The 13,678-nt window shown below is 47.5% G+C and overlaps 1 protein-coding gene across 1 annotated transcript in view; it reads right to left on the bottom strand.

The window, feature by feature from the left end:
- Positions 1–12,156, bottom strand: part of LOC124524907 (contactin-associated protein-like 3) — a 193,182-nt gene extending 181,026 nt beyond the window's left edge. Inside the window, 1 exon segment of the mRNA XM_047097349.1 lies at positions 12,072–12,156. Coding sequence (XP_046953305.1) covers positions 12,072–12,156 — 85 coding nt within the window.
- Positions 12,157–13,678: the final 1,522 nt, after the last annotated feature.

The raw sequence follows: 13,678 nt of genomic DNA, 5'->3' as shown, positions 1-13,678 counted from the left end.
TGTGGTATGCTTGTGTGTGCATAACGTACATATACAAAGGAATATTACTCAACCATAAAAAAGAATGAGATCTTGGGGCGCCTGGGTGGCTCAGTCAGCCAACCGTCCGACTTCGGCTCAGGTCACGATCTCGCAGTTCGTGGGTTTGAGCCCCGTGTCGGGCTCTGTGCTGACCGCTCAGAGACTGGAACCTGCTTCAGATTCTGTGTCTTCCTCTCTCTCTGGCCCTTCCTCTCTCTCTCTCTCAAAAATAAATAAACATTAAAAAAATTTTTTTGAAAGAATGAGATCTTGCCATTTGTGACAACACGGACGCACCTAGGAGGCACAAAAAAAGACAAATGCCATATGATTTCGTTTATATGTGGAATATAAAAAAAAAAAAAAGAAGAACAACAACAACAAAAGTAGAAAGAGACCCATAAATGCAAAGAACAAATCGGTGGTTGCCGGGGGGGGGGGGGGGGGGGGGACAAGATGAATGAAGGGAAGTGGACGGTGTAGGCTTCCAGGGATGAAATGAATTAGTCATGAGCTGAAAGGTACAGCCTGGGGGGTGGTCAGTGGTCTTGTGACAGTGTTGTACACTGACAGGCGCCCCGCTTCAAGTGAGTCTAGCGCAAAGTACGGAGTTATCCAATGACCACGCCGTGTGCCCGAAACTACTGTTAACGTTGTGTGTTAGCTATACTTCAAATGACCTCTCCCTCTCACCTGTCTGAAAGTGTGGCCCATGACTTTAAAGCATTTGTTGAATTTTATCGTTTTATGCTACTTGGAAGAAGCCTGCTGGAATCATCTTCGTTTATACACCTCCACGGTGCCCCGCTCCGTAATTCTGAAGATGAAATTAGAAACGATGTTTGTTTGAAAGTAGAGATGATAGGGGCGCCTGGGTGGCGCAGTCGGTTAAGCGTCCGACTTCAGCCAGGTCACGATCTCGCGGTCCGTGAGTTCGAGCCCCGCGTCGGGCTCTGGGCTGACGGCTCGGAGCCTGGAGCCCGTTTCCGATTCTGTGTCTCCCTCTCTCTCTGCCCCTCCCCCGTTCATGCTCTGTCTCTCTCTGTCCCAAAAATAAATAAACGTTGAAAAAAAAATTAAAAAAAAAAAAAAAGAAAGTAGAGATGATAATTACATGTTGTCATGCCCTTGAGCTAGCCAGTCATAAAAATGGCCGATAATAGCAGGTTTTGTTGGCAGTAAGGACCATCCAAGAATAGACTCAGAAATCCCCCCAGCCCAGACCAGGCAGGGGTCTGTCAAGTCTGAAGGCACACCGGGAGCTTCCTCTCGGTGCGACAGGTTACTGGACACAGAGTCCGCGGCCACCACGCCAGAGACAGCTGTGACTCAAATGAATTCAGCCTCCCGGCTGCCAAGGAGAGAACCGGACACCCACACTGAGGTGCAACGGCCATCTGTCTGCCCCGATGCACCACCAGCCTTTCCCACCGGGATTAAATGCCGCTTCGCTTATCTAGTTGATAAACCAGGCTTCTGGAGAACTCCAGGTACACGCTGCTTCCCGGCACCTGTTTCAGACCCCGACTACGGAGCCCGGCTCAGACTTGATCTAGGATCTCCCTAGAAACAGACATCTTGTCTAACGGCCCCTGCCCAGAGGCCTCCTCTTTCCTGCTCACCGGTCCTGGGTAGTGCCCCTGACACCTGGCCTGTTCAGTGCTCCCTCGGGGGCTCCCAGCAGTTTTTTTGGGGTTTTTTTTAATATGAACTGTATTGTCCGATTGGTTTCCATACAACACCCAGTGCTCATCCCAACAGGTGCCCTCCTCAATCCCGGCGGTTTTTATAACACGCACCATGCCTCTCATCAAAGCCTCGGGGCAGAAATTATGTCATGCGTTTTGCTACCGAAAGAAAATGAAACATTCAAAATCAGCCAATGGATCTTTCCACGGACAAATGGTGAGCTTGGGGATACTCACGCGAAAATTAATTTTCTATTAGGCTACCTGCAAAAGGATTATAAAATACACAGGAGGACTCTCCATGATTTCACCATATACTTTCAAACTAGCGTATTTTCAATATATTAACTTCTTCTCTCTTTTTTTGGTAAATACTTACAGAGCACCATCAGCAGAACTGTAGGGACAAAGAAATGTGATTCTGTTCTCAGGAAGTTTAAAATCTAATGAAGGAGGCATACACGTAACCAGCCATCTGTTGTATGAAGCAGATAGGAGCCCCAAAGCCAATGCTTTCATAATAGATGTTAAACTAATTACCTAAATGGATGGTGCATTTCACTTTCTCATCAAGAGATGCAGGCTGGGGCGCCTGGGTGGCGCAGTCGGTTAAGCGTCCGACTTCAGCCAGGTCACAATCTCGCGGTCCGGGAGTTCGAGCCCCGCGTCAGGCTCTGGGCTGATGGCTCAGAGCCTGGAGCCTGTTTCCGATTCTGTGTCTCCCTCTCTCTCTGCCCCTCCCCCGTTCATGCTCTGTCTCTCTCTGTCCCAAAAATAAATAAACGTTGAAAAAAAAAAATTTAAAAAAAAAAAAAAAAAAAAAGAGATGCAGGCAGAGCACCCGGTCAAGGACCAAGTCCCGGTCACTTCTTGGCCCCACCCCTGGTCAGTCAGAAGGCCACGCCCTCCTGTCACAGTCCCCGGGGAAGAAGGGTTACCCAACTCAGAAGAGACAACGCAAGTCAGGTCTGGGGATTTTGCTGGCGTTTTGGGAAAGAGAATCATTCACCTTTTTACTTACCCTGCAGCCCCCTGTCTCTGAACTACCCCTGTTCCCTCAAGCAGTCCCTGCTTCCTTGGAGTTTGGAACAAGGGAACGAACAAATAAATAAGTGCTCACTGCTTCAGAGCGATAAGGGCCACAGTCCAAATAGGGGAAGGCATTCCCTCTAACAGCGCTGCCCAGACAGCTCGACCTTGGCCATGGAGCTGCCAAACAGAATGCTGCCTGAGCCTCCGGCCGACGTGCGAAGCCGGAGCCGAAAGAGGAAGAGAGGCCAGCCCTCGTGGCACAGTGTCGCCAAGTGTCTCCAACTTGCCTGAAATGAAATGATGTGCACCGACTATTCCCGTTCTGGTTTAAGTCCATTGGATTGGGTCTTCTGTTCACTTGTAACTGAAAGATGCTTGCCAATACCTAATCCTGACACCCCCCGCCCCGTGTCTTACTAGTCGACGTACCAAATCCAACAACCACTGAGTCCTAAAGAGTGTTCTTGGGCACACGCAACCTTCTCCTCCTCACTGCCACCCTCCCACTCAGTGCTGATCCCATGGGCAGCAGCGAAGGCAGAGGGACACCTCTTGGGACAGCCCAGTGCACCCAAGTCAACCCAGGGAGACATTTGGCCTCACAGCCCAGTCTTCCTCTGTCCAAGACAATGGAGGAGGAAGGTGCTCCTGGAGGCTCCCGGAGTGGGGGTGTGGGGGACCCGGGGCGGCTGCCCAGCCTCATCCTGGAGAACAGGGCCACGATTAATGACATCGGTGTCTTTTTCATGTTAAAGCAAACACTAGCCCTCCACTCCCTCCTGCCTCACTTTGCAACAATATTCACGAGGGAAAGGATCTTTTTTTCCAGGCAAACGTGCAACCTGTCCTCCAACAAATGAGTCTCATCGCTTACAAGGAGAACGAGTAAAATCGATCATCAGCAGTGATGTAAATTTGTCAAAGACCAGGTTTTCGGGTTTACTAAAGCAGATCAGTAGCTCATCATGACAAAGAATAATAAACTCTTACGATCAAAATTTTATTCTTATGATCCAGAAAACCAACATCGTGCTTTCTCAGCCTTGCACTGTAATTCAGAAGGGATCATCTGCCTTTCCCTAACAGGGAACAGACTTTGGTATCTGTCGACTCTCCTGGGTTCTATGTCTGCAAAATTTATTTTCAGAAATGTTCGTGATTCTTTAAGAAAGCCTAATTTTGGTGTTTGCTCCCCTAAACTCCCTGAAATACACCTTAAACTCTATCAACCTACCCTCCTTGAGCCCTCCAATTTTTTTTTAACTCTTAGCACTGCCTACACATTCCACATCATAGAAATGGATGTGCTTGAGAATGTCAAGGCTCACGGGGAATCAACTCAACAAGAAGTCTAAGAATCACATCACAGACTGGCTAGCTTGCCTGATGACAGTACACAGCTATTTATTTTTTCTCTTCATGTTGTAATACCATTAATGTCGCAATGCTCTTATTCTCAAGTTTTATTTTTTTTATCTTTTTAATGTTTATTTATTTTTGAGAGAGAGAGACAGGAAGAGCATGAGCAGGGGAGGGGCAGAGAGAGAGGGAGATACAGAATCCAAAGCAGGCTCCAGGCTCTGAGCCATCAGCAGAGTCCCACATGGGGCTCAAACTCACAAACCGTGAGATCACGACCTAAGCCGAAGTCGGAGGCTTAAGCGACTGAGCCACCCAGGCGCCTCCATCATTCTCAAGTTTTAGACATCAAAAACATGGCAAATGTAAAGCTACACAATAAATCCTTAATCTTGATAATCTCGAAGCATTTGAACAGATGTCTACAGACATGTATTATTTTTCTTAAATCTGCCAAATCTGAGACATTAAAATCGATCACAGTTCTTTAAATATTTTCTTCCAGGGGCACCTGGGTGGTGCAGTCAGTTGAGCGTCCGACTCCAGCTCAGGTCATGATCTCACAGTTCATGGGTTCGAGCCCCACGTCGGGCTCTGTGCTGACAGCTCAGAGCCTGGAGCCTGTTTCAGATTCTGTGTCTCCCTCTCTCTCTACCCCTCCCCCACTTGTGCTCTGTCTCTCTCTCTCTCAAAAATAAATAAACATTTAGAAAATATATATATTTTCTTCCATAATAGTGATTTTGATTAAAATGACTTTCTTTGATCTGAATCAAATTATTGCATTATTTTCTAATGCTAAAATGCTAGAAATTCGTGTATCTACTGGCCTTTAAATCCAAACCCTACCAGCGCTTCCTTGGTAAGCTCTTCCCAGGGACCAGGACGGGGTAGGGGCTGTGGGATGGGGATGGCTGCGTACCAGCTCCAGGGGACCCAGCACCCGTGAGATCAACGGGGACAGGGCGGATGTCGTATTTCTTAATTGCTCACACGCTCAGAAATCCAAACTGGAGAATATCCATTTTACACAACAGCTGGTAAGAAATGACTCCATCCTGCATACCTGGATTGCCAACTAATCCACCACGTGCCTCGCTTACAACGACTGACAGGGGTTCCTAATCCCTCCAGCAGCTCTCTGCCCGTCCACATCCTCGGGACACACATACACACACACACACACACACACACACACAGAGCGGTCACTCCACCACCCCTGCCGTCGGTTCCCCACTCCCAGAAACAGTGTGCTTAGCTTAACTTTATCAAGCTCTCTGGTTGCCTGGAGATTTACAGATGTTAAAATTTTTTTAAAAAACCACACACACTAATTAGAACCATGAGTCCTGAAGACAGCGCCTCAGTTAATGTCGCAAGGCAACCGGTCACTCCTGCTGTCATGCAAGCTTGTAATTTCCCTGCTTGCTCGCAAGCTCCGGAGAAATCTTCGGCTGGGTCCTGAACACCCCGAGCAATGGATGGGAATGACAGGGGCATGTGGGACATTAGATCTCAGCCACAGCGCCCGAGGTTACAGGACCACTACAGATTCCAGCAAGGTTGTCCGGCCACATCCCACCCCCCCCCCAGCCCCCAGGGGTGGCCCCGCGAACACTGGGCATAGGAATCCCTCCTCCGTGGACAACCACCACGTGGATTCGTGGATGGGACCCCCAGTGGGGGCGTATCGGAAAGCCACATCTCAATAAAACTCAGGAAGACATGAATTTGCGTATGTGGCGCACTATTGACCATATCCCCTGAAAGGATGCGTTCAAAAATATTATATTTGCTGGTTAAAAAAAGCAAACTCTTCTCGTGTTTCTCTCTCTGAGTTAGAGGTAACACACCCTCCACGAGCATCTTATCAGAGTGCCACCGAGTGATAAAAGCCACAACCCACAGAAGATACATTACACCATTTTTTTGTCCTACGACTGCGCTAGCGTGCAATAAAACCTCTGTAGTTACCCTTCGAACCTAAAAAAAAAAAAAAAATCAATTTAACTTGTAACATCTTAGTGTCCAAGCTCTGGCCAAATAGTAAATGACCAAGTCAGGCATGGGTGCGTTCTTCTGAATAATTAAACGATCATGTGGGCATTAAACAATGCTCTGTGTAACAGTAAAAAGGTCATGGTGTCATACTCTTTTCGCAGAATTTACAGGCTGTGTATAATTTTTCTTAACGCATGATAAAAGACTTGTTTTCATTTTTTAAATTTTTTAATGCTTATTTATTTTAGAGAGGGGGAGGGAGGGGCAGACAGAGAGGGAGACACAATCTGAAGCAGGCTCCAGGCTCCGAGCTGTCAGCACAGAGCCCGATGCGGGGCTCGAACCCACAAACCGGGAGATCATGACCTGAGCCGAAGTCGGACACTTAACCCATGGAGCCACCCAGGCGCCCCAAGACATTTTTAAAGCGTGTAATCCTATGCCATAAAATTCAAACTAGGAATCACAAGGATGTCTACTTTGAAAGAATGTGTTACATTTAGTCTAATGCCTTTCAGAAAAAGGCCGACATTAATAATTTAGTTTTTAAAAGTTACTCAACACAAAGCAAGTGACGCCCAAAGCAATCAGCAGCACAGCAGGTCACGGGTGACAGGCGGGTGCAAAGGGGACCCTGCAGAAGTTACTCTGAAGAATTCTGTATGTGGAAGCCAAGCCTTTTGAAGGCTCTAAAAGTAAGTGGGGGGAAGAACCTTGGGTCTATTACTTCCAAATTGTTGGAGCTATTCTATACTTTTATATTCAAAGTCTAATTTTGACTTAAGGAGAAAATTTCAACTTGAAATCTGTTCAGCTGAGACGTTTCTGTTAGTGAATATGTCCCTTACGAAGTAGTTTTGAATAAGCTGGGTTTTTTCCGAAATCAACTCAAAAAAGTGGATTCTCATGACCTCCAGTCCCCTCCCCAAAACACCCTTCCAGGCTTGGGAGGGTCACCGATGATATGTCCTCAGGGTTATTTCATTTATTTTTGCTTAGAGAATCTTCCAAAATCGTGTAAGTGTCAACCCCCAAAACACCCAGCTCTGTTCTTGCCTGTCACTTTGTGCTGACAGTCACCACGGACTTTGCAAGTTTTCTGGAGAGAAGAGGTTTTTGTTTTCTCTCTGCTTCTGAAAAGCACCTTCACCTTCAGTATTTCTGGGAAGTGTATTCAAATACTATAACTAAGGATCTATTTACTAGTTTGTGGAAGGCTCTTTCCAAAAAACTCTCAGCTCCAGTTCCTGCTAAAACACACATCCCCATATTCTGGGCTCATTTTCCCCAACACGTTTCATTGCATCGAGAATGGGTTCCCCATTCACCTGCTCCACGGACACACCCTCTGACACCTTAGGCTGATTAACTTGGAAGACTGGGCTCACTCTAGACAAGCACTAAGCATGCTATTAAGGCAAAGAAAAGCCTGAGCCTATTAAAATACTGGAAGGATTTTAGTCCGTAATAGCCAAGGCGAAATTTCTTTGTCGACTACGTTGAGCCTCTTAGCACTCATGACATTACTGGAAGATTGAGTAGGCTCAGTTAGCAATAAAGAATGTTGATGACACTTAGCAAATAATTACAAAGAATCTGCGTCCACTATTTCTGAAAAACAAAACCCTCGAGAAGAGATATATGACAAATACTTTGCTTAAATAAGTGCTCGTGATTTCATACTTCTTAGCAACTGTAGCATTATGTCCAGTCACCCAGTCTGCATGCATATATTTTTATACCAAATTATTAAGGTTAATCATGTCACCAAGTTAGGATAATTCATATACTTCAGCTGTCTCACTATTACATCAAGCTATGTATGTTATTCATATTACAAAAGGATACTGTTGGACGATAATTTCTACCACGGGATTATATGAATGCACTTTCGTCAAAGAAGATACAGTAATGCTTCTGCACATAAAGCAGCTTAGGCTCGAATGAAGAAAGGGTTCAACTCTGGTACAAATCTTCAAATTGAGGTGTTAACATGTTTATTGCTTAGATCAAACACTAGGTAGTTGTGAAGGTCATGGGTTTGTTTCCCACGCTGGCAAACAAAATGGGCTCAATCCACACCCCCTTTCATGGTCAGAGGCCTCTCTGGTCTAGGATTTAATGGGGAAGAGGACAGGTGTCAATATAGAAAAACAAATGTACATGATCACCCCTACAAGGGCAATTCAAAGTGTATACCCCACCTGCAGTGGGCCAGAAATAGATCTTTTTTTTTTTTCCTTGAAACGAGAAGGGTGCTTTTGACAGGGGAAGGAATCACAAGGAAGCTTCTACAGAAAATTACAAGTACTGAGATTTAACGAAGGAAGAACAAGTCAGTCATACTCACTAAACTGAATCCCGCGATCTGTAAAAATGTCATCATTTATATCACAAAGAATCACCATCAATGACTGAAGTTTCTAACATATGCGTCTGTCCTTATTCAGTGGAGATGGCGGGGGGGTGGGGGGTGGGATCAGCTATCAGCCACAGCTTGTACCTTACTTACACGGGGAAAATAATTCAGCTGTACATTAACTTTCACTTGTGTTGTTCCTAAGTGGGGAGGGGGTGAACGTTACCCCTCAGACTGAGATGCGATCCAGGAAACAGGCTTACAACACTAAATACACAATCGAAATGTTGACATTTTCATATTCAGATCATATCTCTTCTGCCTCCAGAAAGGTCTTGAAATTCATAAAGGAGTCGTGGATTTACAAGAATAATTCTAAATTTTTTTTTCAACGTGTATTTATTTTTGGGACAGAGAGAGACAGAGCATGAACGGGGGAGGGGCAGAGAGAGAGGGAGACACAGAATCAGAAACAGGCTCCAGGCTCTGAGCCATCAGCCCAGAGCCTGACGCGGGGCTTGAACTCCCGGACTGCGAGATCGTGACCTGGCTGAAGTCGGACGCTTAACCGACTGCGCCACCCAGGCGCCCCTACAAGAATAATTCTAAAACAGAGAGCTATTGCCTTCTTCCATTTGTGGCGCTTGGTAAGAATTAAAGGAGGCAACAGCCTACATAAGAACTTCTAGAAAGCAGGGCTCTGACTTGGAAACCTATATATTATAACCTCCCTCTTGAGTTACTTCAGAGGACAGATCATATTAGAACACTCTCGTCTTGACTTGGGACGGAGGGTTCTAAAAGGCAGACTAGATAGATGTTCACATGTTTTTTCTAAATCTCAAGTCCGTGGCCATATTTTGGAGGAGGCAGCTCAGCCCACTTGTTTTATCTTCAAAAAGACGGAGAATACAGAACAACAAAACAAGCCCATGGTCATGGCCATTTAGAAACATTTTCCCTCCAGTGTGTCACTTCCTGATTTAAAATTTCTTGAGCAATGTTGATGTTCACCATTTCTTGTTCGTAGTTTAATCCCACACTGCTGGCAAACTCCTCTCTAGAATTTCTCAAATGATGGGACAGAACAACAACAACAACAAAAAGACCCCTCTGCCTTGACTTAGTGATAAGAGATTACAAATCCGTGTCTGATGTACCTTGCTTGCACACACATCGAACACACACTTCCCAAATATGCTGGAGTTAAAGAAAAACTGAATCCGGCAAATTAGCTAATTCAGGCATGAGATTCATTCACCATTTACGTCTACTGCTACACATGATGCCAAAGGGGATTACTGGGAAATTATCAAACGCCATCTGGGTGGCCCCTGTGAATCTTCAAAGTCATTGAAATGTATACTTGACCCTTGAAGAGGGTCATCTTTGTGGTGATCCCATCAAGGACTTGAACCTTAGTTATCTAAAATGTCCTTAGCACAGAGAAAGACAGATACCATATCGTTTCACTCTTATGTGGATTCTGAGAAACTTAACAGAAACCCATGGGGGAGGGGGAGGGAAAAAAAAAGAGGTTAGAGTGGGAGAGAGCCAAAGCATGAGAGACTGTTAAAAACTGAGAACAAACTGAGGGTTGATGGGGGGTGGGAGGGAGGGGAGGGTGGGTGATGGGTATTGAGGAGGGCACCTTTTGGGATGAGCACTGGGTGTTGTATGGAAACCAATGCAACAATAAATTTCATATACTGAAAAAATAAAAATAAAAATAAAAATAAAATAAATAAATAAATAAAATGTCCTTAGCAATGCAAATTTACATAGGTTCTTTAATTTATGGAACTTTTGATAAGAGTTCCAAATACACCTAAGTACACGAGGCTGAGAGACGAAAAGCCAGCATCAACATCTGAAGAGTCACCCAGAGACTCAGTCCCAGGGGGACTGAACTCGGGACACATCCAATTCAGACAAGGGAACCTGCATGGATAATCAGACACAGAGCACCCCAGAGCAGGTGCCTTGTAAGAAGGATGCTCTGTGTGAAAGAACACGATACCTACGTGGATTTCAGGGAGTAAAATACTAAGTGAAAATAAATACCACTGATCCTGCCCATATGTTGCAATCACCACTAAGAAGCCGGCCCTCTGCTTTCTCTCCTGGGAAGGATTTTCGAAGCCACGTTTCCTTGAAGTAGGAGTGACCTCCGGTGACTTTTTAACGGCACCTCCGAGTAAGGACGTTGAGTTATTCTCCAACGTACCAATATCAGCAAATCACTTAGTACTAGTCATTTTGAATTTCTTAGCACGATAACAAGTGCTCTGCCGAAGGATTTAAGGATTCGATTGTATGTAACCGCCCCCGTTTTAATTAATTCAGAGCAGTTGTCCCACCAAGCTAAATTAAAATTGTGTCTGAAACGCGGGGCAGTAGCTGCTTCAAGGAGATTAAGGCTCATTTTGAGGAGTGACTCACACACGACATGGCATTAAATAAGCTGATACTAGACCATGACACCGCAAAACCTTCACAGCCCCGCGGCATCCCTGCATGAATGGGCGCGAAGGTAACTTTAGGTGCAAGGCTTCCCACTTGAGCCGGCTTCCCAGAGAAGACAGAGGTGGGGCCCCAAGAGCTAAATCCGGATACCCAGCAGCAAAGTCGGTTTCTGAGCACGCCTGCTAGCCCTTTCTTGAAATGTATTACTAGCTTGTCCGAAGCCCTGCACCTGATTTGGGTTGTTTTTTTTTTTTTTTTTTTTTAATTTTCTTTAGGCGGATGGGACAGGAAGGGAAGGGGGGAGGGGGAGGACGGGGAGTTTCTTAAAATCCATCAAGGCAAGAAAAGCCCTGGATGGAGATGTCAATCTGAACAACACTCCTCAAACTTCTCCTGATTTCCAGACTCAGATACCTCGAGGCGGGCTAGCAAGCATCTTTAGATGGGGCTCGGCGTCAGCTAGCCCGGGACCCAGAGGCTACCGTAGCCTCAGGGAACCTACAAAAGCAGAAACACGCACGTCGCCACACACAAGCAGGTGCACGGACTACAGGAGCCTGGAAGGCAGGCTGTCCGTCCCTTTACCTCGTGAGGGGTCCGGCTTCCCGGAATCCCGGGGACCCTCCAAGGCAGGGTGGGCGGCGCCGCGGCGCCCCGAATTCCGCAGAGCGCCCGCTGCAAACGTGTGCGCTAATGCAGGACCCGCCGCTTCGCGCTGACACGCTTCCTCCCCAACGCGTGTACACCGCAAGGAGATAAATGACCACGCCGGCCTGCTGGCCTCCCCTCCTCTGAAGCTATTCTCCCGCCGGACTCTCCGCGCCTCAGTATTCTCATGCCCGCTGCAGGTTTTACTAAAAACTTGAGCTTTCTCAGGGAAGATTCAGCTCGCCGGCAAAAAAAAGAAAAAAAGAAAAAAAAAAGTCAAACAGGCTTTTGCTGGATCTCAGACTTGGCAGGAGGGAAAAAGCAAGAGAAACCTTCCTATCTTGGCGCTGGTACTTGGGAGAGATTTTTTTTTTTTTTTTTTTGGAATGCCTCCTTTTCCCAAACACGCCAGCGCTGCCATCTGCAAACACTCGTTACTAATAAAAACACAAATCCTAAGTTGTCAACGCAAGTTGGAAAAGATGTGCCGTACTCACAAGGGCTCCCTGCCACCGCCGTGCTCCACGGCCGAGCAGACAAAAGAAAGAGCATCCCGAGGACGGCGCCCGCCGCACGGTCCATGGTCCGCCCGCCCCGGCACCCGAGGCGTCCGGCAGCCGCTCCGCGCGGGCCTCTGCCCGCTCGCTCCCGGCCGGGGTCGCGCCGCCGCCGCCGCCGCCGCCGCCGCCGCTTCCGCGCTCTGCGCACCCGCGCGGCCGCCGGGCGGGCGCCCCACCTGCGGCCACACCCACCCCCGCCCTCCCCGCGCCCGCGCTGCGGGCTCGCGCGGCCCCGGGCGCCCCTGGCGGCGGCGGGCGGAAGTGCGCTCGCGGCGCGGCCGGCCCGCCACCTGCGCGGGGCGGGGGGAGGGGGGAGGGAGGAGGAAGAGGAGGAGGAGCGGGGAGCGGGAAGAGGGGGGCGGGAGGGGGGCGCCGCGCGTCCGCGAGTCCCAGCGCCTTCACCTGCGGGGCGTCCCCTTTCCCGGCGACCCGCAGTCCGAGGGGGCGAGCGCCACCCGCGTGATGCTGCTGCAGCAGCCGCCAGGCACTGAGCGTTCGCCCTGACGCCAGGAAAACTGCCTTTCCTTTATGTTTTTTCTTTTTGCTGTTGTTTTTTTTTTTTTTTTTTTTTGGTAGAAAAGATGAACTTAGGAGAGAAATAACGAATCGGGTTGGGAGAGAATATTCACACGCATTGCAACTATTGGAAAGAAGATTTCTTGTTTTCTGAACGCATTTCATGATTCGCAGTGAAAACACCTTAATGAACTCCATATTCGTGTATCAGATGGTCGCGTCGAACCCTCTAAACTTTGGCAGGGATGGATGGCCAGTCAGAGCTCAGTAAGGGGGAGAACAGGAAAACGTATCTATTTTAAAAGTGTAACCCCCACCCCACTTCCGCTGGAGCGTCAGCATTGTAATTATGTATATTCCTGCCTGGGAATCGGAGGGCTACGACCAGCAGCAGGTCGATACAACCGTAAACTGGCATCCTGATGGAAGGAATGTTGTTCCAAACACGATCGCAGAAGTGACCTGATACCAAGGAGGTGAAAGGAATAGATTTCGTTGAAAAATGAAGTTATTTTGAAATAACTTGTATCTACTGTAGCTGTGTTGCTTTGCACTCAGATTGTCTCATAACAATCCCCAAAGGGGACATAGTTTTTATTTTTATTTTTATTTTTTAAATGTTTTGTTTATTTTTGAGACAGACGGAGAGAGAGCAGGGGAGGGGCAGAGACAGGGAGACACAGAATCTGAAGCAGGCTCCAGGCTCCGAGCTGTCAGAGCCCGGATGAGGGACTTGAACTCACAAACCGTAGTAAGATCATGACCTGAGCCAAACTCGGATACTTAACCGACTGAGCCACCCAGGCGCCCGTGGGACATATTTTTTTTTTAATGATAGAATATTAAAGGAAAACCATCTAAAAGTCGGGGGGGGGGGGCTTCAAAGCCTAAAGACCGAAGCCAGATGGCCCACGGAGAGAGAAGGATTTCAAGACTCGTGACTTCAAAATCCGTTGCCAGATTAGCGGTTACTCCCTGCAACAGCCATCAGAAGGTGTAAATCCAGGAGTGGCGAGCCCGGCATCACC

Source organism: Lynx rufus, unplaced genomic scaffold, assembly GCF_022079265.1.
Source record: "Lynx rufus isolate CCGP_SWC_20201006 ecotype Redwood Valley unplaced genomic scaffold, mLynRuf1.p SCAF_10, whole genome shotgun sequence".
NCBI classification, from domain to species: Eukaryota; Metazoa; Chordata; class Mammalia; order Carnivora; family Felidae; genus Lynx; species Lynx rufus.
This window is presented reverse-complemented; position numbering and strand designations above follow the sequence as displayed.